The 20994-nt window shown below is 39.9% G+C and overlaps 1 protein-coding gene across 18 annotated transcripts in view; it reads left to right on the forward strand.

Moving 5' to 3' along the window:
- picalma (phosphatidylinositol binding clathrin assembly protein a) overlaps window positions 1-19500 on the forward strand; it is a 36811-nt gene extending 17311 nt beyond the window's left edge. For 2 of the 18 annotated variants that reach the window (XM_067607214.1, XM_067607215.1), the window contains exons 10-25: window positions 661-746; window positions 1115-1238; window positions 1680-1813; window positions 5728-5813; window positions 7913-8065; window positions 8522-8605; window positions 9042-9122; window positions 10161-10274; window positions 12053-12181; window positions 12470-12500; window positions 12585-12684; window positions 13504-13527; window positions 15778-15837; window positions 16470-16571; window positions 17176-17279; window positions 17995-19500. In XM_067607214.1, the coding sequence (XP_067463315.1) occupies window positions 661-746; window positions 1115-1238; window positions 1680-1813; window positions 5728-5813; window positions 7913-8065; window positions 8522-8605; window positions 9042-9122; window positions 10161-10274; window positions 12053-12181; window positions 12470-12500; window positions 12585-12684; window positions 13504-13527; window positions 15778-15837; window positions 16470-16571; window positions 17176-17268 (1401 nt within the window). In that variant the 3' untranslated portion in view covers window positions 17269-17279; window positions 17995-19500. Of the gene's footprint in view, window positions 1-660; window positions 747-1114; window positions 1239-1679; window positions 1814-5727; window positions 5814-7912; window positions 8066-8521; window positions 8606-9041; window positions 9123-10160; window positions 10275-12052; window positions 12182-12469; window positions 12505-12584; window positions 12685-13503; window positions 13528-15777; window positions 15838-16469; window positions 16572-17175; window positions 17280-17994 lie in introns of those variants that run through there. The other 16 variants (XM_067607217.1, XM_067607216.1, XM_067607218.1 and 13 more) reach the window with 16 other exon arrangements.
- Window positions 19501-20994: the final 1494 nt, after the last annotated feature.

Consider the following 20994-nt stretch of genomic DNA (forward strand, 5'->3'; position numbering starts at 1 on the left):
ATTGGTTTAGTGACCTCCATAATATGAACTTCCAAAATTTGGCTATTACTGTCCTTTCACAGGCTGCTAACCCCCTGTAGCTTTAGGCCTAACAAGTTTTAACACCAAGTGCTGTGCACGCTAGGCAGGCAATGCATGTGCCCACTAATGCACTTAGAAACACCTTCCAACTCACACTCACTCCTGACCTTGCACGTCGTACAGCAAATAAAGGTGTGAATCAAGAGTTTTAGTGTGGGATATGACAGGCCCATCTTCTATAGACCAGGGACCTGCTGAAGTGGTTCATTATATACAAAATAGACTTCTTTGGAGGTTCTGCTGTCCAGTGCGCCTTTAGAAGAACTTGGTAGCTGTATTAAATAAACCAGAAATAGACAGCTTTCTCCTAAAGGTTTTCTCAATGAAATCCTCACCATTACCACCTTTATTTTCTGTATTTTTCCCTTCCTTCTATCTCTCCATTTTCAGTTTACGGTTTGTGTAAGTATCTGAACCTTTTCTCTCTGTCTGTCTCTGTATTTGAGAGTACCTCTGTTTGTGGACTCTTGGCAATAACTTGGCATGCTTCAGTGTCTTTTTCTTTTCTTCAGAAGACCTCTTGTATTAGGCTTTCCTCAGCATTTGAAACTTAATGTGTGTCAATGACATTCACACTAGGCCCCCAGCAGCCTGCTGGATGCCCTGGAGCAGCACTTGGCCTCTTTAGAGGGAAAGAAAGTCAAAGACTCAACAGCGGCCAGCAGGTAGGCTTGCTCCATCCCTGTTCACTGGATCTGGCTGCCTGCCATCCAGGCTCAGAGTAGAGGCTCATGTTTGTTTCAGCAACTCATAGCATTGGACTAATTTGACTGTTTTTTCAGCATAGAAGATGCTAAAAATGAACCTAGTTTTACAAAGCAGTCAAAGGAATGCCTTTAATGTTGCATTCAGTATTAGAAAAATATCTGAGTAAAGCTGCCAGTCGACTTTGACACTACACTGTAGTAAAGCAATAAATATAACAAAGTCCAGTTGTAAAGTATGTAGTAATAAATTGCTGATATTTAACAGAGGTTTTCCGTAGCGCTGAAATGCTTGTTGGTTTGTCACCATTTTCTGTGTGTCCCTTTAGGGCTAGCACCCTCTCCAATGCTGTTTCCTCCCTGGCCAACACCGGCATATCTTTCACCAAAGTGGACGAGAGGGAAAAACAAGCAGCCCTGGAGGAAGAGCAGAGTCGCCTAAAAGCACTAAAAGTACATTTTCCTTACTCACCTACATTCCTTTCAGCTTAGTGCTCTTCAGGCCAGAGGGGCAATGTCCAGCAGCACATACTGCACAGCTCTTAAATGACGTTTATTCTGCTGCGGTATGAAGGGTGGGAGAAACTGGCTTTTGGGGAAGTCTGAAGAAGCCTTTTGTTGGAGTTTTCCCCAAACTGGCAACAGTGCTATCCTTTTGTGTCCTAGTATTCACTCCCAATCATGTTTTGCATGTGTTCTTCTGCATTCTGAAATGTTTCATTAGGGTGCTGATGTGGCCTTTAGGTCTAGACTCAATCCCAAATCCCAAATCCCCCCCCCCCCCCCCCCCAAAAAAAAAATCTTCAAAAGATAATATGCTGAGTAGTATTATACTGAGTAGTTGAACACAGCTTGGCTTCTGTGTTGCTAACTCTGACTTCTTAATTATTGTAGGAGCAGCGTCTGAAAGAGCTTCAGAAGAACCCTGCTGCAGCAACCACAGACTCCTCCCCCATCTCTACAATTGGGGGGACCATCAACTCGGCCCCTGCCATTGACCTCTTCTCCACCCCCAGCTCCACTAACAGGTGAGGTCACAGGACTTGCATCCAGTAATCACCATTCATGGCGTTTCATGGCTTCCTTAGATGTCTTGAAAGGGATGCCAGTGGGAGTTAATGCTGCTTATACATTCAGATGCAGACGAACATTCATTTAGATCAAACACTTTTTGGCAAATCTTTAATTCATTAGATCTTAGACTCTTTTGCAGATGTTTAAGAGTTTGAGATTAAAGCTGAAAGGAAAGCCATAATTTTATGTATTAAACAGAATAATTTGTAAAATAAACTTTGCAGTCCAAAAACAGATGTTTTATATCAGCTGCTTTTACAGCTAAAAGGTTTGTAGATTATTGAGTGAAGTGATTTGGAAGTACATCAATGGGTGGACTTTAGTAAATCTTGATCTCAGAGTATCCATTTTACAGTTAATTAATGTGGATATTGTTTCCCTAAATCAGACTCATGTTCAAGGGGAAAATGTCATTGAGTTGGAGGTGTATGTATGGTTTGGTTTAAAGGAAAATAGGAAAACGCAGATTAATGAAAGCATTACAGCGTCACAGGGAGTAGGGCTGTTAGTAAGGTCTTGTTTATTATAGTATAAGACTAAAATTACTGAAAAAGTTGATGGCATTATAGGCCTTTCATTTCAACATAAGATGTCTGGATATTGTTTTGTATTTCCAAGCTTCTTTACCTCTCTTGCCAAATTTTCGGGGATTTAAATGCTAGAATTGGAAATATGAAAGATTCTATCCCTTGGAGAGTTGCAATTGATGATTTTCATAATAAACATAGAGAAATCTTTCTTGAGTTTTTAAGAGATTCTTGAATGTGTGTAATTATTGGTAGGATCAATCCTTTATGTGATAATTTTACATACCAGCTGTGGTCCATTACATTGTAGCTCCATTTGAATATCTAGAAAACTGCTTAGAATTTAAGTTATTGCTTGTCTCACCGGTGGTAGACGATAGAGCTTTATTCAATTTGACCAGAGATCATTGTAGATTACTAGATCACTCATTGCTGTGGCTAAAGTTTAATGCTGGTTATAAAATGCCCCAGTCTCAAGAAGTATTTGCTACAGCTAAACAGATTTAAAAAGTGGGTGAAAGGAACTGTGCCAGATACTTTTTTAAACCCAGATATGGGACGTACAGCTATGTTTAAATCTTTTTTTTAAATGTGAAGATCATAGATTAAGAAAGCAGTGTAAAATAATTCACAAGCATAAACGGTATACTCTTGATAAAAAACTAAGGCTCTAAAAACAAAGATATCAGAGAGGACAAGTAATACATTTAGAGCAAATACCAGCAAAGAATCCCGAACATTTTTGGAGTGAGATAAATAATCTGAGCCCTAAATGCTTTAAAAAGATTGCTGTGCAGGTTTGGTGTGAAGGAGAAATATCATCGGATTTGGTTAAGGTATTAAATGAATGGGAGGGAACTTTCTCTGGTCTCTTCTCAAGACAGTATGAAAACTTTGACAAATTTTATGAATGTGTATGTTGTTTGAAGAGGGAACCTGTAAGGCACTACTCTCACAGTTATGAATTTTTAAACAGACATATAGGTAGAAGAAGTCCAAAAAGCTTTTTTGTTATAGGTGAGTTGCCTAATGAAGTGTTGAATCCCCCAAAATGATTCATTGTATTGTTTGCTGAAAACATGTTTTGATCATAGTATTGTACCCTTTATTTGGTTTCAGATCAATTATAACTCCTATTTCAAAATCCCCAAAAGATGACCCAAAGGTGCCATTAAATCATCGTGGCATTAGTCTGAGCACTGTATATAAATTGTATTCCTCCATCTTAAATAATTGATTAGTACAGTTTTTAGAGCAAAACAGTCTAGAAGAGGAGCAAAATGGTTTTCGATGGGGAAGAGCCTGTATAGATCATATTTATACAGTATCTATAGTGGTTAGAAACAGATTAAGATACATAAGCCCACATTTTCTTGTTTTATTGATTTTCAAAAGGCATTTGATTTTGTTGATCATGATCTCCTGAAATATAAGTGTTACAAAATAGGGGTTAATGGAAAATTCTATCAAGCTGTTAACTCCTTATATAGGGCACCCATTGCCTCTACAAAGGTGAGTGAATATTTTACAGAATGGTTCTCCACGCCCTCTGGTGTTAAGCAAAGTGATGTTCCATCACCAACATTATTTGCTGTTTTCATTAATGATTTGGCAAGAGAGGTAAAGCAGCTGGGGAAAGGGGTATGATGTGGCCATGTACTTGTAAACATTCTTCTCTATGCTGATGATATTATCTTGTTGTCGGTAAATTAGGAAGATTTCTAAGCAATGCTGACATGTGTTGCTAAATGTTGTGGAGGAAAAAAAGTGGAGACTAGAAGAGTGTGGACTTGAAGAAAATTATCTCTAAAAGGCAAATGTGGAGGTGGAGGAGTTTAAATACCAAGTCTGGGCTAAATGCACGCAATCATAGGCAGAAGAAATCTGGCAGAAGCTAAAATTGAGAACTTACTGTCTATTTAAGAAAGATTACAAATGTGAAAATGGTGGTATATTTCCTCTGCATATTGAAACTGGAAGATACAGAGGTGTGATTGAAGATGAAAGAATCTGAATACTGTGAGCTAAATGAGGTGGAGAACAAAATTCATTTCAGTCTATACTGTCCTTTATATCATGATTTATGACAAATATTGTTTGAAAAAGTTCATGTCCCTGATTTAGATCTGATAGGTATTGAGAATGGAGCTTTAATTGAATACTTTTTTGATAATGTTTTGCATAATTGATGTCTTGAATGCCTTTTCTAAAGCATAGCATAGGAGGAGAAAAACAACATATGATAGTTAAATTCCTCAGACTCTAATCTGTATGGACTGCAGATTATTGGTTTATGTATTGGATCCTGGAGCATTATTTATGGGTGGTTTATGTTTATATTTGAATGTAATGATAGCTTATAAATGAAGCTAAACTTGGTTAATCTCTTTGCTGTATTGTTGGATACACGAGGCTTACTTAATTTATGTAAGGGGCACGCTGTCAGTTTGTTTTTGTTGAAATAGTTTATAGGCTTATCCTTAAGAAACGTATGGTTGTGTGGTTACCCTTGCTATTAGAAAATCTGATGTGATGTAGTTGCATGTTGAATGCTGCAGATGTTCTGTGAGTATTGTAGTCACCACAGCTCCAGGTTTGTTGCTTTGATGCAACAGTTGTGTTATATTGTTATTGGGGAAATCACTGCAGCATTAAATGAAGAAATAATGTAGCTTACCTCTGCCACATTATTTCTTGAAACTATCATATGTTGCTGAGCAACAGTAAACAAAACCAATAGCCTGCTGTTGTTACAATGAATGGTAAGCAAATACTAATGACATCTTAAAACAAGTAAACAACTGTTCTTGTACACCGTATATCCCACAGACACACCTAAATGAATATTTCTGGCTGTGCTGCTGGCATGAAGGCTATATGTGATTTATAAAACATTTCAGAATAGATTCTTAGTTCTTTAAGATGAAACTTTGATCCTTGTGTAGAAACTAGAATGCTGCAGCAGCAGTACTGATAAGATTAGATGCAGCACAAGAAAATGCAACATAAGTGAAAATACTTATGCAAATGAGGGCAACGTAACGCATAAACACAACACTGTCCACTGTTTTATCACAAGAATGCATGCAGACAAACACGAATGAAGAAAGCAGTTTTCTAATGTACTTTTTTAAAAAGGTATAAATATCCAATGGTGCTATTGTAACATATTACCACTATCAGAAAATCTATTCAGGTTAATCTACTTTCCTGAGGACAAAACTGCAGCCATACTTTCCTCTTTTAGTCACAACCCTGGAACTGAGGAAGGTGATTAATGTTTTGTGAATGAGTGACTGATTTCTCCTCCGTGCCCTTGTTTTCCTGCTCCCTCTCCACAGCACCTCTAAGGCAGCCAACGACCTGCTGGACCTGCAGCCAGCTTTCCAGCAGCCACTGCCTCTCTCCACCACCAACACATGGGGAGGTGAGAGCTCTGTTCTTCTTGGCAACACTTCAGTCCATACTGCGATTTACAGACACACATCCACGTCACATACTCAATAGCACACACACACATCCCTGAAACTCTCACACATTCAGCTGTATGATTCCTGGGAATTTGTGTACCTCTGTAAAAAGGAAAGATTGAGGATTACAGTATGATTATTCAAATGAAATATATATATGCACACAGAATTAAAGAAAAACTGAGAACATAAAACATTAGTGTTACTGATGGGAACTATTTAAAACCCATTAATGCAACCTACTTAAAGGGAAACTGCAGATTTTCAACCTGCATTGTATCATCACAATGTGGACAGTATGAACAATGTTGAACCTCCCTCCATGCTGCCTGCACCCAGAGCTCCCTGCTCATTTGCCGGCACTACGTTTCCCTCCTTACTTTTCCTTTAAAGTAATTGATGTCTTTTTTATGAGTTGTTTGCCATAATGTTTTATTGTAGATTTACTGTTAAACATCAGCTAATGATGGCCCTACAACCACAGTTGTCTCCCTTACACATGCAAATGACAGCAGCTGTGATTTCTGTGTGAGGTGGACAGAAATTTCACAAACCCTGGCTACATCATTATTTATCAAGCTCCATAAATCATGAAAGGCAGTGCTATAAATCATGTCCCTGATCAATCTTCTCTGGTCATGTATATGTGAATGGGTTTTAAGTAGCATGGTACATGTTACAAGTGTTGCTGAGGCAACAATTTGCATGATTGGATTTGCATTTGATTTTTATTAGAATATTAAACACAAAAATAATTTTGGGTGACATGTTATTTACAATAATTTCTAAGGAAATAACCAATATGTAACTGTAAATTCAAAGGAAGGTTCCTGAAAAGAACTGCATCATTAGTAAGTTGGTAATAATAGGGGGAAAAGGAGAATGTATTCAGTCATTACACTTTCAGTTTATTTCTTCCAGTTGATACCTAGATTAACATATGTGCACAGCAGGTCTGAAGTTTATTTACAGGCAAGCACAAAGCTGATCATATATGAAGAATATGAAGGAAAGGAATAACTGTTTGAGTAGTAATAATATGATATAATTGGCATGAGTTTAAATGGAATGGTTCCTCCAGGGAAATTACTGCTTATCAACCCAACATAACTGTCTCTATAAGAAGTATCAGGTAACATAGTTCTTTCTAGGAAACTTTTGCTGTAGCTGTAAATTAAAGTGTTAGAATTTTGTTGTCACACATTAAACGTTCAGTGCCTGCAAAACACCTGCTTAACACTGTATACAATGTGTACAGTATTACTTGATGCATGCTTTGAATATGAAACTAACGGACGCTGCATTTGTTTTCTTATAAAGACATTAGAAGTATAATATGCATGATAAATAGTTGCAGTTGCAACCTTATCTCATATCTCTTTATAATTTTGTGTGCTTTTCACTTCAGTCTCATATCAAAAGGTATGTAAATAATGTGGTAGACACAGATACCAGCCGTGTTTGCCTGTAATCTAAGTTATTAGACGGCACACTTCAAGTATAGTTTTAGATTAGGCCACATAGTCTGTACTCATTCATATTTATTGTCGGAGGAAAGCTACAGTACCTGTAAGTCTAAGTGTTAAAGTTCACTGAACATGTTTGCACTCAGTGTATTTTGTCACACACAGGTTACGCAAGATTCCCCAAACTGACCCACATTCTGAACACAAACACCATACACAGTTGTTTTATTGTGAGCACAGATGTCTTTGGATGTCAGCTCCTGTGCTGGACTCTAACCCTTCTGATAATGGAGACTCTTAACCTCTGGACTGCTTGAAGCGCTAGTGATAAAGCTGCTAGCCTGGCCTAGAATTTGGGCCAATCAGAGCAGTGTAGCAGAGCGCACGGTATCAGCCTGTTGTTGTTTCTCTAACACTGTTTTAATCCTTCTCACCTACATTTCTGACATTTCCCCCCCTTCTACGTCATCTTGCATGCACTTTTTTAACTTCTCTTTTTAACTTTTCTCACCTTCCTCTCCACCATAATCTCTCTGTTCCCTCTCTCCTTTGTTTCTTGTCCTCCTCTTCTCCTCCCTCTGCCCACTCAGATCCTTTCACCTCTGCTGCAGAAGTTGTGGAGGATTCCATTCCAAACTCAAACCCTTTCCTCACACTACCTGTTGTCGATGCTGTCCACCTGCCCGCCGCGTCCTCTGACGCTGGCAGTCTGTCCTCTAGGACACCTAGCCATGAAGTGTTCGGTGGGATTGTTTTGCTGCATCCTCTCTTTTCTTTTACTGTCTACATTTCTTTTTGTTTCCACACAACATTTGAACGTGTCATACTGATGTCTCATAACTTCATCCTGGCTGATAGGATTTACTGTAGGTGATTTTTTTTTTTTTTTTTTTAGAGCAGTAGGGAAAGAAGTGGAGGAAATGCCTGAACTGGTTTAGGGTCACTGGGTAGAACATACTGTTTCTTGACACTTTTCTCACATTCATCAAAGATCTGGCATGCTGCCCTACTCTAAATATTTGTTTCCCTCCACAATCAGGCTAAGTTTCCTTGTGTTTATTTTCTCAGCTCTTAACATTCTTTGATTTAGGCTGTTTAATCTTTTATTTGCTTTCTGACTTTGTTTGTATTTCAAAGGCCAAAACTCTTTTGTTGCATGAATGTCCATCTTTTTCAGCAACATTTTTGTTTTTCTCCAGATCATTACAATCCATTTTTTGATTCAAGTTCTTCCCTGGCATCTGATCTTGATGCTACTGCACAGATAGAGACATTTATCACAGGTACTATGGTGTCTGGCTGATAGATTGCTGACATGAGTGAGATGCTGTGTAATATATGTGAACTGGATTTACACACTGTGTTCCCACTGAACATGCTGCCTTCCTCCTTCCTTGCTTCCTACAAGCTTATGGGTGTGAACCTGCATTGTTTTGTGGTTAGCCACTAGTTTTGCATTGCCCTTAATTTTGCCCTGTATTTAGTTTAGCCATGTAATGAGTGCCGGCTTCCTCCGCTTTTGTCCTGCAAATCCTGATTTTTGTTTCCCGCTTTGTTAAAAAGCCCTGCCCACAGCTGCTTGGCTTCCCCCTACTAGCTCTTTCACTGCTGTATTTTTTTTTTTTGGTCTCCTATCTTCATAATCTTCTCCCCTCTTCCTCCCTCCTTTCTCTCCATCTGGTTCTTTGCCTGTCTGCTGCTGTTGCTGCTGTGTGTCAGACTCCTTCTGTGGGCCAAGCCCTTACACCACCACTGCTCTCTTCCAATCTGAGCCCCCTGCTGTAGCTGGTCTATTCAGAGGTAGGTGCATCCGGCTGTATCGAGACGTTACATGTCCACACATAACCTAATACACCTGATGTGTAGAGGAAAGAGCACCTTCTAGACTCAACAATCTTCAACAAATATACACTGACCAATTCATTCTAGAGGAGACAGAGATGTGCTGTTCCCTCAGCGGACAGTAGTCTCAGTAGACCAAGCATTACAACCCCCACTAAAATAGATCTATCTGTGTAAAATGCAACAGTCACCAGTTGTGTAGCCCTGCATCATTCGTCACATGTATAGACAGGAGAAGTAGTTGGCTACAGTAGCTGGGATGTAGCAGTCTAGCTATGATGAAGCATTGATGGGTGCGGACGCTGGGAAATAGGACGATATCCTGACGCATCAACCTGTATCAAGACCCGTGCATCATATGCCTCCAGTGTTTGTTGCCTGCAAGAAATGATATTTTCCTTGAAAGACAGAGGTTACTGTATATGTGATACTCTCAGTCTTAACCTGTGGTGTTAGCCTTCAAAGTTCACAGGATCTTTATTTTGCCTTACAGGGAAATTGGTTTGCAGCCAGGATATACAAAAACACACAAATCATACAAAAATACACAATACACCAAAACACTGATGGACACCAACAAACAACAGGACGCAGTGGGCAGAGTGATACACCACACTGGTCAGGATAGTTGCCTCATGGTTGCGTTTTATTGCACATTTTTACAAACAAGTTTAGAATTGTAGACGGTTTATATCTACAAGGGTAAGAAGTTCTAAAAGCATGATGCTGCTCTCTGGTTTGACTGGTTTGTCATTATTGTAGATGTAAAAGTGTACTTAGGCATGAAGAAGATGGAGAAGTAGACGGTATAACATGGCATCATATGACCTCTTTATACAAAAACATCATTGTGTGTAAGGTAGAACAGCCTTTCTGGGGCAGCGGGGTTTAGAAGTATGTCACAGGTTGTACCGCTGCTTGTTGTGGTGTTTGGAGGAACAGAGGTATAGTTGTGTCAGATCTGGTTCCTGATTGTTGGTTATCTGTTTGTTTCAGCAGGGTTTACAGCCTCCCCAACGCCCCAGCAGCCACAGAACTCTCGAAGCCTTAACGTCGACTTTGACTCAGTGTTTGGCAACAACACCAATGCCAACAACCTGGATCCTACAGGTAAGTGTTGCATCTCCACAGACAGACATGCACGTCCATCATGTCAAGGCTATATAATCAAAGTGCTGGACTTTGATTTGTTTGTCAGTGTGTGTGGTTTATGTGGACTATGAATTCTTTGAGCAGTCATGCTTCAGCAGATTATGAAAGTGGCTTTCCTAAATATGACAAAAGGCAAATCTTTTTAGGAAAAGGAAATCATTTTTTTGGTTCCAGTGGCTCTTTTTATGAAGCGTTTGTCATGTGGACACACAAATAAAACATTCTTAACCACATTCTTAATTCTTAAACACAACAGTGCCAGAGCTCTGAATGCTGACAGGTTTCATTGGTACAGTTATACTTAACTAGCCAACTTTTTCTGTTTTGAACTTTGAAATCATCAAATCTATTTGACAATGTATGGAGACTATCCTAATTCAGATTTTATGGGCAACCATGCACTCTTATTTTGGCTGATCAGTGACATGATTGGCCAATCTTTGTGCTCAGAATAAAGTGGACTCTTGTAGATATTTTCACTACACTGTAAGCTGTCGTCAGCATCTTCATGCGGTTTGCACACTGTAATAATTGTAGCCCTGACTGATTAACCAAGATGGCATTTTACCCACTAAGATAGTTCAGTGAGAGCTTCCTTCATTTCAAAAGAGACATCTTCTGAAACATGAAATAGATTTTCGACCGTGCTCAGTGCATAACCATAAGCCAGTGACAGAGGTGGGAGAAATATCCTGCCGAGCACATCGTGAATAGCTGCTGTCGGTACTTCTCATCTTTGGATATCTACTCATGTGTCATGTGCTTCTGCCATCTCATCAGAATGTTTATTTTTAGCATGCACAGGTGCAGAAGATGACATTGTGTGTTGTGTGTGTTTTCTGTGGCCGTGGAAATCATTTCAGCCTGGAGGGACTCGCATAAAGACTATTTATATATATATATATATATGTATATATATACAAAAATCCCTACATATGATTATATTTATTATGCACTTAAGATTTGTTTTTTTCACCTGTGATTGAAATAAGTTCAAGGTTTTGCAGATATTATCAGTTGTATGTAGTGTTTTAAAATCCAAATCTCATTATTAATAGTGGTAGGTGTAATTACTAACAAATGAGCTCATTACTGGAAACATAAACATGTCTGACACTGAGACAGATTTGAGAGAAAAAACACAAAAATTGTGATTAATGGGAAATTGTTATTTTGATAAACACTGTCACTAACAGTGCCACTGGAGTGTGATTGAGGATAACAATGATTTCACACATTGCCTCATTAGTGTATGGTAATTATACCAACATATCATAATTAATTTGGCAAGAATAAATGAATGTTTGTAAAATGTAGCAACTTGAAGCTCTAACACACTCACTGTCTGTACACCCTCACTGGGTTCTAGGCTGCTCACGATCTCAACATTTTTTTTTTTCTCTTTTCCCTCGTCCTGGGGTTAAACACACTCCCTGGGGTCTTGGCTTTTTGCATGGCATATGCATGACTGGGTGAGTTGACTCGACACACATTCCTCTCACACAGTCTTGGCTTGATGAGTTTTTTTCTGTGATCACTGCTTTCTGCCTCATCCACGCTGAACATCCTCTCTTTGTCCATGTGTGTGCATTGTGTGTATTTGTCTTATGTGTGTGTGGATTTGTCGTCTTGTGTATCTGTTGTATATTGTGTCTTCACCTGTTCTGGGACCCCCAAACCTCTCACCCTCCCCTCCCTCCCCTTCCTGTCCCTTTGTCCTGCCCCCTTTGATTAAGATGTTTTAGGTGACATCCTCAAACCTACAGTGGCATCCTCACCCAATCAGAGCATGACTCCCAACGGCCAACAGTCTCACAAACTGGTGTCCAGCGACCTGGACTCCTCACTGGCCAACCTTGTTGGCAGTAAGTGCACTTAAAGATACTGTGACCATAACAGTTAATAAAAAGTACTAAGTAAAAAACTTAAAAGTAAAAACTTAAAAGTACTGTTTTAGAAGCAGATTATTATACAAGGTGATAATTGTGCCAAACAGTAGCAGCAAAGGAAAATATATATAGTATAGTTTACTAAATTAAAGCATGTAAATAAGAAAAAAAATACAAACATCAAATGTGTAAAATCTGAGAAGATAAAATATAGAGTAAATGAAAAAAACTGACTTTGTGTTACTTTGCTTCTGTCCATTCTAGATCTGGGCATTGGCAACGGCACAGCAAAGAAGTAAGTGCACTCAGCTAATATTTAACTCAACGTCTCTGATACAGCATACTAAACACAGCTAACATGTTTACTGGATCTCTGCAGTGATCTTCACTGGAGTCAGCCAGGTGAGAAGAAGCTGACAGGTGGAAACAACTGGCAACCCAAGACCACTCCTTCCACCACCTGGAACCCTGCCACCATGGTAGGACCTGTTTGCTGCTCTTATCCCCCCCAACCAGTTAAAACAGCCAGAAAACAGATCAGCTGGACGTGACTGCACTAGCACTGCTTCTCCTCCAGATGTTCACACATCCTCAGAATATGAGGGCTTCAGAATCTGTTGCTAACTGTTATTTATGTCACAGTTGTCAATAAATGTCTATAAAATGACAATAACTACAACAGCCAGTGACCTGTAACCTAAAGTTAAACCAACCAATTAGACAAATGTCCAGTATCTTTAACAAATTCTGCTGTAATTACAACATGATAATGGGAACACATGCACTGAGAGATTTTAGGTTATATATCTTCCAGCCTTTGATTTCCATCCAATTTCAACTTGACCAGCTGATTTTTACATTCAGCAAGGGAGAGCAGCAAGACTGTCAGTAAAGAGCTAGAATATATTACCTTGAGCCAACTGATGATAGAGCTTAAAGTTCCCCTCCACTCAAAGTGTGTTGGTCTCTGTGCTCACATGAAATCTGAGCTGAAGACATGTACTTCTGAGCATGATTTATGACATCACAACTAGTCTGGAGACAGTCATGGTCCGATATGCAACTAACACAAGTGTAAAATGAAAGATATTTGCTTATTTATTTAAAGCAGAATATTTTTAATATATCGTCAAACATGTCTGGAGGGGATCTTAAAGCTCAGCAGTATACTATACTACTATTCTATGTGTCTTATGTCTTGTCTGTTAATGTTAACATACCAATGTTTGCTCCAAATGATTCTTCTAATGTCTGTGTCTGTTACAATGTGTAATTGTTCTCCGGGGCCAAACATACAGAACGGCATGCATTTCCCACAATACGTAAGTCCATCCCTACTGTACATATGGTTTAATATCTCCCCCGCTCTCTGACCAACGCTGGCATGCACTGGTTGATATTAACTCTGCACCACTCTGTCCAGAGGCCATGCCACAGCTAACAGCCACAGCACACTGTCAGGACTCTTTAACACTGCAGCCACAGCATACAGCAGCCTGGGCTCAGCCCCATTATCAGCCCTGCTCCTGTGTGGACAGCCTAGACATGAGCAGAGGGGCTCAGTACTGGCTTGTTTGGAACTACTTTATTACAGCTTTTTAACCAATATCAAGTTACTGTTATTTAAAAATGAGTCTGTTTTCTGTCTGCCAAGAAATGTCCAGTCAAGCCTTCCCTGCCAGGTCTGCTCTGGCTGACTCACCAGTGTAAGGTATTGACTGACTGTGGGACTAAAGGCTTTTCTGGATGACTTTCAGGTTTTCCTGAATTGTGTATTTACTGTTCCTGATTGTCCTTTACTCTCTTCAACTGGTGTGCTACCAGTCACAGGCTCTTGTGTCTGTCTATGTTGTCCTATTGAACAGTTGTTGGGAGGACAGTTGTAGTGTTTCCTTCATTACCTGACTGTTACAGGACTGCAGACTGCATTCTCAGGGCTCGTACACTAGTTGATCAGTCTCCTGTAGTAGTTGTTTCTGTCAGTAATCCAGAGTACAATCACTGGTTTAGTGTACTGATGATTCAACCAGGATTGTTAATGGAGGAGAATGAAAAGGACTTACGTGACACCTTTTACCAACCAATGTGGAGCTGTAAAAACTCTTTAGAGCTCAACATGTGTAGCCATTGTTTGTCTGGTTTGTCTTGTCTGGCCGTGTTGGGTTATAGTATTGTAATGCAGGTTTGGATTAGTTTAAGGGTGAAATAAGAAGGGTCAGGTCATCTGATTCTTACTTAGAACCTTTTCTCATGTTACTCTCTGTACCTTCCATGCATCTGATTTGTGTTTTTGTGATTTTTGGATTCAATGTTTTGGTTTCAAATATCCAATCTGTCGTCTGACTTTGGTAAAAATGTTCATAACAAGCCTCTGACAATACTTGAATAGTCTAAGCTCCTACTAAACACTCAGTGCTTGTGATTATGTTGAAAGCCAAGAAGACACCAAGAAGCTTCACACAGCTCTCACCACTCCTTATTGAAGGATGATCAATAACATGATGCAAAAAAAACAAGTCTTATCATGTAATAATTGACGATCTAAGAGACGCTGAGTGAGGTGTCCCTGACACAAACCAAACATTGTAAGCGAGGAGGAATTCTGAAGGAGAGATCTCGGTGCAATGAAACAAGCACAGTCTGTGATGAAAGAACCAATTTTGGCAGCAGCGTCACGTCTGACTCACTTGCGCCTCCCTCGCCAACGACTGAATAGTTAATGAAACGTATCCTTCCCGAGAGGGCTGGGCATTAGACAAATCTGGGTTTGTTATCACTGCAGGGGCTGTTGGAGAAGCAAGGAGCGCTCAGAGAAACAGACTCTCTCTAATCTCTTTCCACAAGGAGCTCTGCACCTGCCAGTAACCAGCTTCTACTTCCAGGACTCCACACACTCTTCTTTTTTTTGCTTTCCTTTACCTCTGTCTGTCAATGGCATGTTTGAAAAAATCCATCTCTGATAAGATACAAAGTTTTGAAAGCAACATTTCACGCATTGATTCTCTGTGGAAGGTTTCACTATCTGGTGGCCTAAATGCTGTTTTTCAGCCACTTTCACAACTAGTCATTAACACTGAATATCAGCTGTTAGTAACCTTCAAATATCTTCATATTGTCTGAATCCTGCAGTCATTTTCTCACAGTCTGCGGTGTCCTGCAATCTTCACGCTTCCATTCAAGCTGCATTCTTGATTTACTATGAAAACTGTGCAGACACACAGTGCGCTGAGGTTTGAATGAAGCAGAGAAAAGCACCAGTGAGCTTAGCAAGTCAGAACAAGGTCAGCTTTATCATGTGACAGCTCTCTTAAGAGAAGACATTCTCCTGCTAAACACCCTTTTGAGTGTCGACAGAGTTGAATTTGAAATTAATTCAAATTGGTGTCAACTGAATTCTGTCTTCTTTCTTCATATAATAGGATTCTAAAGGTTCATTTTACTTCATGCAGTAAATACTGGAGTCTAACTTCAAGTTTCATGAATTGAATAAACAGTTTAGTGTTTGTAGAGTTGGGTAACACTGTGCCCTGATTCTGTAGAAGTGATCATCTTGTTTTTTTGTGTCACCTCAGGCACCATCTGTCATGGCCTTCCCTGCAACCACACCAACAGGCATGATGGCATATGCAATGGTAAGTCAGCTGGGACTGCCTTTCCAGCAGGGTTTCACTTCCTGTCACACACTCAGATTCTGCATGCATGCGAGGAGAGAGTCTTCTTATTTTATTTAGTTCAGAGTGCAGTAACCTCCTTTAGACTACAGATGGTATTCATCAACGTAAGAGGAATTATTTTATCATCTCACTGAAGATGAGCTCATCATTTTTCATGTGTTCAGTGGTTTACAGCCAGTCTTGTGATTATTATTTGCATCTAGAGTAAATAAATCAGTTTCTCAAATAGAAAAGGAGTCTGTTCCAAGAACTGGAGGTCAGTAAATGTGTCACCTTCAGTCAGCATGAATGTTTGGCCCTGGTTTCTTTTCTGCACCCACTCCAACCAGCTGAATCGAGTCCTTTGAAGACGACAGCGGCATGGTCATATTTGGGTGTTGAGTGACGATGCTCAGTCGTTTCACACTTCTCTCATTGGACAGGCTGGTTTTCCCTCTACTGCCACAGAGCTCTTTTTAGAGCACATGGAAACGGCTCAACACACATGACTTTGTAGCCAACTAACCCCAGAACCTCATTTTGAGAGATGTATGTTTAGTTTAGGCAGTATTATTATTCATCTATTGCCTGCTGTTTCTCTCTCCCATCAGCCCCCTAACATGGGCTCCATGATGATGACACAGCCCACTATGATGTACACCCAACCGGTGATGAGACCACCCAACCCCTTCGGCCCCAATCCAGGCGCACAGGTAACAGATGTCTACATCTACAGCATCCCACTCCTTCCATGTCTGTGTGTAATAACCTGTCAGCCTGAAACAGATAGACTTTGTGTTCAATTCTTCCAAAATACTGAGTCAGGAAATGTCTTTCCCGTACAGTTCTAACTTGTTTCACTGGCTGATGGTTCTCAGTTGTTTCTCTCCACAGCCAGTCGAGCGTTTCCCACAGGTTGTTAATGTATTTGTGGTGGTGAAAACTCTCAAATCCGACTCTGGAAGCAGCTGAAAAACATTACATTCACAAGCCAAGATCTAATTAGTGAATTCTTATTTCCAGTCTTTGTATATAGATTTCATAATGTACTTTCTTTCTCTTTAATCATCTATGAATGCGTTGCTGTGTTGCTAAATCTGCTTCTACCTCTCAGTCACTGTAAATCACACTCTAATATGAAGGCTTTGATGCTGTTTTCTGACATGCTATCATTATGTGCATTGCTGAAAATAGTGATGTCTACGTTTTATTTTCACTTGTAGCCTAGCCCTTCTTATGGAGTTTCCTTTCTTATCATTGGCTCTCTATTTCTTCTTCTATTTCTCTCCTGGTCTGTTTTCATCCTCTGTGACTCAGTCACCCACAACTTGTAGTCCCTCCAGTCTCAGCCCCCTCAGAGCACCAGGGAAGGACCCCTTTGCACAGCTCTTTCTGCAGAATTTCTTATAAAGCATCTTTAGGTACCGCTCGTCTTCTGTGTGTGCTTAATTACAACTAAGGATCCCGATTGAGTCAACAAACTGCATGTTTAACTCTCCTTTGTTTGAGCGCAGTTGGCCGTTAAATGACTGATTCTGGTGCCAGTCACAACACTCCCCTGTGAGATGCCACTGCGCTCCACTCCCCAGCTGGCTGCTTTGCACACTTTGCACTCTGCACACACACGTCTTGCCTCTTGTTGAATAAGGATTGATTTAGTCGAGGTTTCTTTGCTCTGCAGGAGACTGAAACCCCTATTTGCACAGGACTAGTCTCATGCTGATAATTAAACTTGTAGTTTCACACGGGCCTGAATTTTGACCCGTCCATGTAGGTTAAAGTAGTTCTAACATGCCTTGTTGAAATCAATACATAGCAATTGGACAAAATCTGAATATCTGATTCATTGTCTTAAACAAAAAAAAGGCATTGATGTGACTCATCAGATGAGATCACAGAATAATTGAATTTAAATGAGCAATGATACTGGTCTCTTGTGAATAGGACCTCAGCTCTTATTGTGCGATGCCAGCTTCACACACCTCTTTATTTTGCCTTGTTGCGAATGTATTTATGTACATAGTTAGAATGGAGAGACATCAGAAGTCTGGATACTGGGGTTGCAAAACTGCATCTACAACTTGTTCCCTTGTTCCAAAAATAAAGCACTGACTCCATTGTTCTTCATGTTCCCAGATGCAGTTTATGTAACCTGAGGGGGAGCATTGTTTCCCGTCTGAAGATGATACACGACAAAGTCAAATATCCAAGCAAACCTGCAGTTTGCTTCTAATGAACTCACCTCTCTCTGAGAATGAAAGGCCCAAATAAAGACTTGTTGAATAAAATCACGGTGACTCAGAGCGGCTCCGGCCATCTCAGAGAGGCATCACAGTGGACATTGTGCCCATCTAGTCATGTCTAAGTCATGGAAGGAGAAGAAGAGTACGTGCTGCCATTCAAAACCATGTGGACAGGGATCACTCAGCCCCTACTGTATCCTGGACGAAGAGAGAAACAGAACACCCAAAGGGAGAACTTTTTCACATCACTGTTTATGAACCTGGAAAAAAAAAAAACGAGAGTTGGGTTGTTGTCTCACATGCACACTGCTTGAGTTGTCTTTTTTTGTTCCTCTTTGTCCAGGTGAGGCTGGGAGTCACTTCTTTTGATTATCAATCATGATTACCTTCTTAAAGCATCCTCAGATTAGGAAACAGATTTCAAACTCCAACTGTTTATACCACACATTTTTTGTTTTCTTTCTTTTTTTATGTATTGTTTGCAGTAGACATTCCTTGTGTATTGTTTGTATTTATTTATGATTACCTAAAGAGAGGATGACATTTAAAAAAACAAAAAAAACAAAAAAAAAAGGAAATGTAACTAGTCATTGACCTTCTCCTTGTGGAAGGTCTTCAGGTTTATACATAGGTATGATTGATTGTAGAATTGGATTTTGAGTGATTGAGATGATTTTTAAAAAAAAAAGAAGTTAATATAAAGTTTAAAGAGATGACACATTTTGCTGTTGGGGCACTAAATATTCTCTGTACTCGCATGATGCCTTGTACAGTTATCTGTGACTCGAGGGGTCACACTAAGGGTGTGTATGGACGTCAAAATTCATTAACGCCGTCAATTCAGTGGGGTCGATTTCTATGAATTTGGCGAGGGAACATTTTTCACATCAGCAAAAGCACTACATTTTGTGATCGAGGCAGCATTGCATTGGAAAGGAATCTGCATTTATGCTTTTGATGCTTTTGGCATGCCGTTTATTCTTACATTTAACAAAGCTCCTGGCTGCCCTTTTTCAACCTGAATGTGCAGGGTCTCTTTCATGCTCAGATCATGTTTCCATAGGCGAGCACTGGAGCGTTTAGGACAATGTGGGGGCATGGTGAGGCATCGGGTGTAGGTTTGGGTCAAACTGGTAACAGAGGGGTGGGGTGGGTGTGGGGTGGGGGGCAGGAGCAGAGAGGTCCAGTTGTGCAGGAGAATAGAGCGCTGTTGATCGGTGCTTTGTGTATATAAAACTGATCCTGCCAGTCACAGGAATGGACGGGTGCAGGTATGAAAGATGACCTGAACATGAAAGTGGCCCTTAAATCCATTAACTGAGCATATTTGCTGCATTGTCCCTGCAGATTATATTTTTGTTTGTTTGATTTTTCCAATAAAGTGCAAGCTTCCACAGTTCTTTGGCTCTGTATTTATTCATCAAAACCAAATGTTCTGTGCACTGACTTTATGTCAGTGGTTGTGTAATGAGATCAGAGAAAGATTCCACCGATGTAGAGCATCTTAATTAAAGATTAAAGGACGGTTTAACTATTTTTCAAGTCTGTCTTTAAAACAACAGTCAGGAGCCCAAATGAACATTGGAACATGTTTTTCTTGTTGTAATCATTCCTCCTGTTCATACTGACCATTAGAAGATCCCTTCAAATCAAGTAGATATCTTTCAATGTTACCGTCTTTTTAGTGCCAAAGTCCCTCTTTTTGTTACTGTACTTCCACCACAGCTCAACAGGGAAACACTGTCTGAGGAAACACAAAGAGTGAATTTGATGCTAAAAAGACTGTAAATGTGTCAGATATCCACTTGATATGACTAACTCAGACTGCTGAAGACTCATATAAGCTTCACATCAACTTTTAAATGCATTTTTGTGGACACGCTGTGGATTTTGGCCACTGTGGATGCACTCATCACTTCCACTGAAACCACATTTGAAGGAGATCTTGCCGTTTTAAGACACACTTCAAAAATTGTGAACCTGTCCTTTAATCTAGCACAACACTGAAAAGCAGCACTGAAAGTTTAAAGTCTGTTGCACCTGTAACTACAGCCAATAGTGATGTCATGGGGTCTTGGACTACACGTGTACATTACTTCAGCAAGGTGAGAAGTTACACCACTGGAGATCAGCCAAGACTTGATTTTCAGGGGGGCGTTAAGTCACTCTGTAAGTGCAGGCCTGTGATCTCAGGAGATAGGACAGGATCCTAAGAAACTGGTGGTGGAGCAAAGCCAGCAGGTGGTTGATGGAAACTAATATGAATCACTCTGGAGGTCATGGTGATGATTGGATCTATATATATATATCTGTATCTATATATAAGTAGGAATGTAGACTGCCACTTTAGAGTAAAACCAAACCTAGTCTCTGCTATAGTGAAACAACTGATACATGTCAAGAGCATCAGATCTTTATTTGGAGACAGAATAATTTAACTTCTGTGTTTACTTTGCACTACATTACCATACATACTGTTATCTGTAATATAATGTGATCTTTACTCTGTGTTTTTTTAAAAAGGGTTATTCCAGTGATTTAGTGTTGCAATTCCATAAAGTTGGAGGACTTATAAGAGGCACAGAAAAAACAACAGTCAAAATTAAAGTAGCAGAGGCTGAGATATCCTGACTTTCAGTCCCCACTATGGGCCAAGTTCTAGAAATGCTTTCCCATAATGCAACTAATCACACCACACTCTAACTGCCTGGTAAATGTCTTTCGAACTTGACACCCCTAGTTTGCAACATACTTTCTCTTTTAAGTTTCTACTCTGCAAGCCCAAGCTGAGATCATGCTGATGACATCACTATGACATCATCCATTTGTTTTTTCACAGACTTGACAAAGCTCTTTTAGTGCCACAGAAGACATTATGCAACAGTTATTTAAG

The sequence above is a fragment of the Thunnus thynnus genome, chromosome 13, assembly GCF_963924715.1.
Source record: "Thunnus thynnus chromosome 13, fThuThy2.1, whole genome shotgun sequence".
Classification (NCBI taxonomy): Eukaryota; Metazoa; Chordata; class Actinopteri; order Scombriformes; family Scombridae; genus Thunnus; species Thunnus thynnus.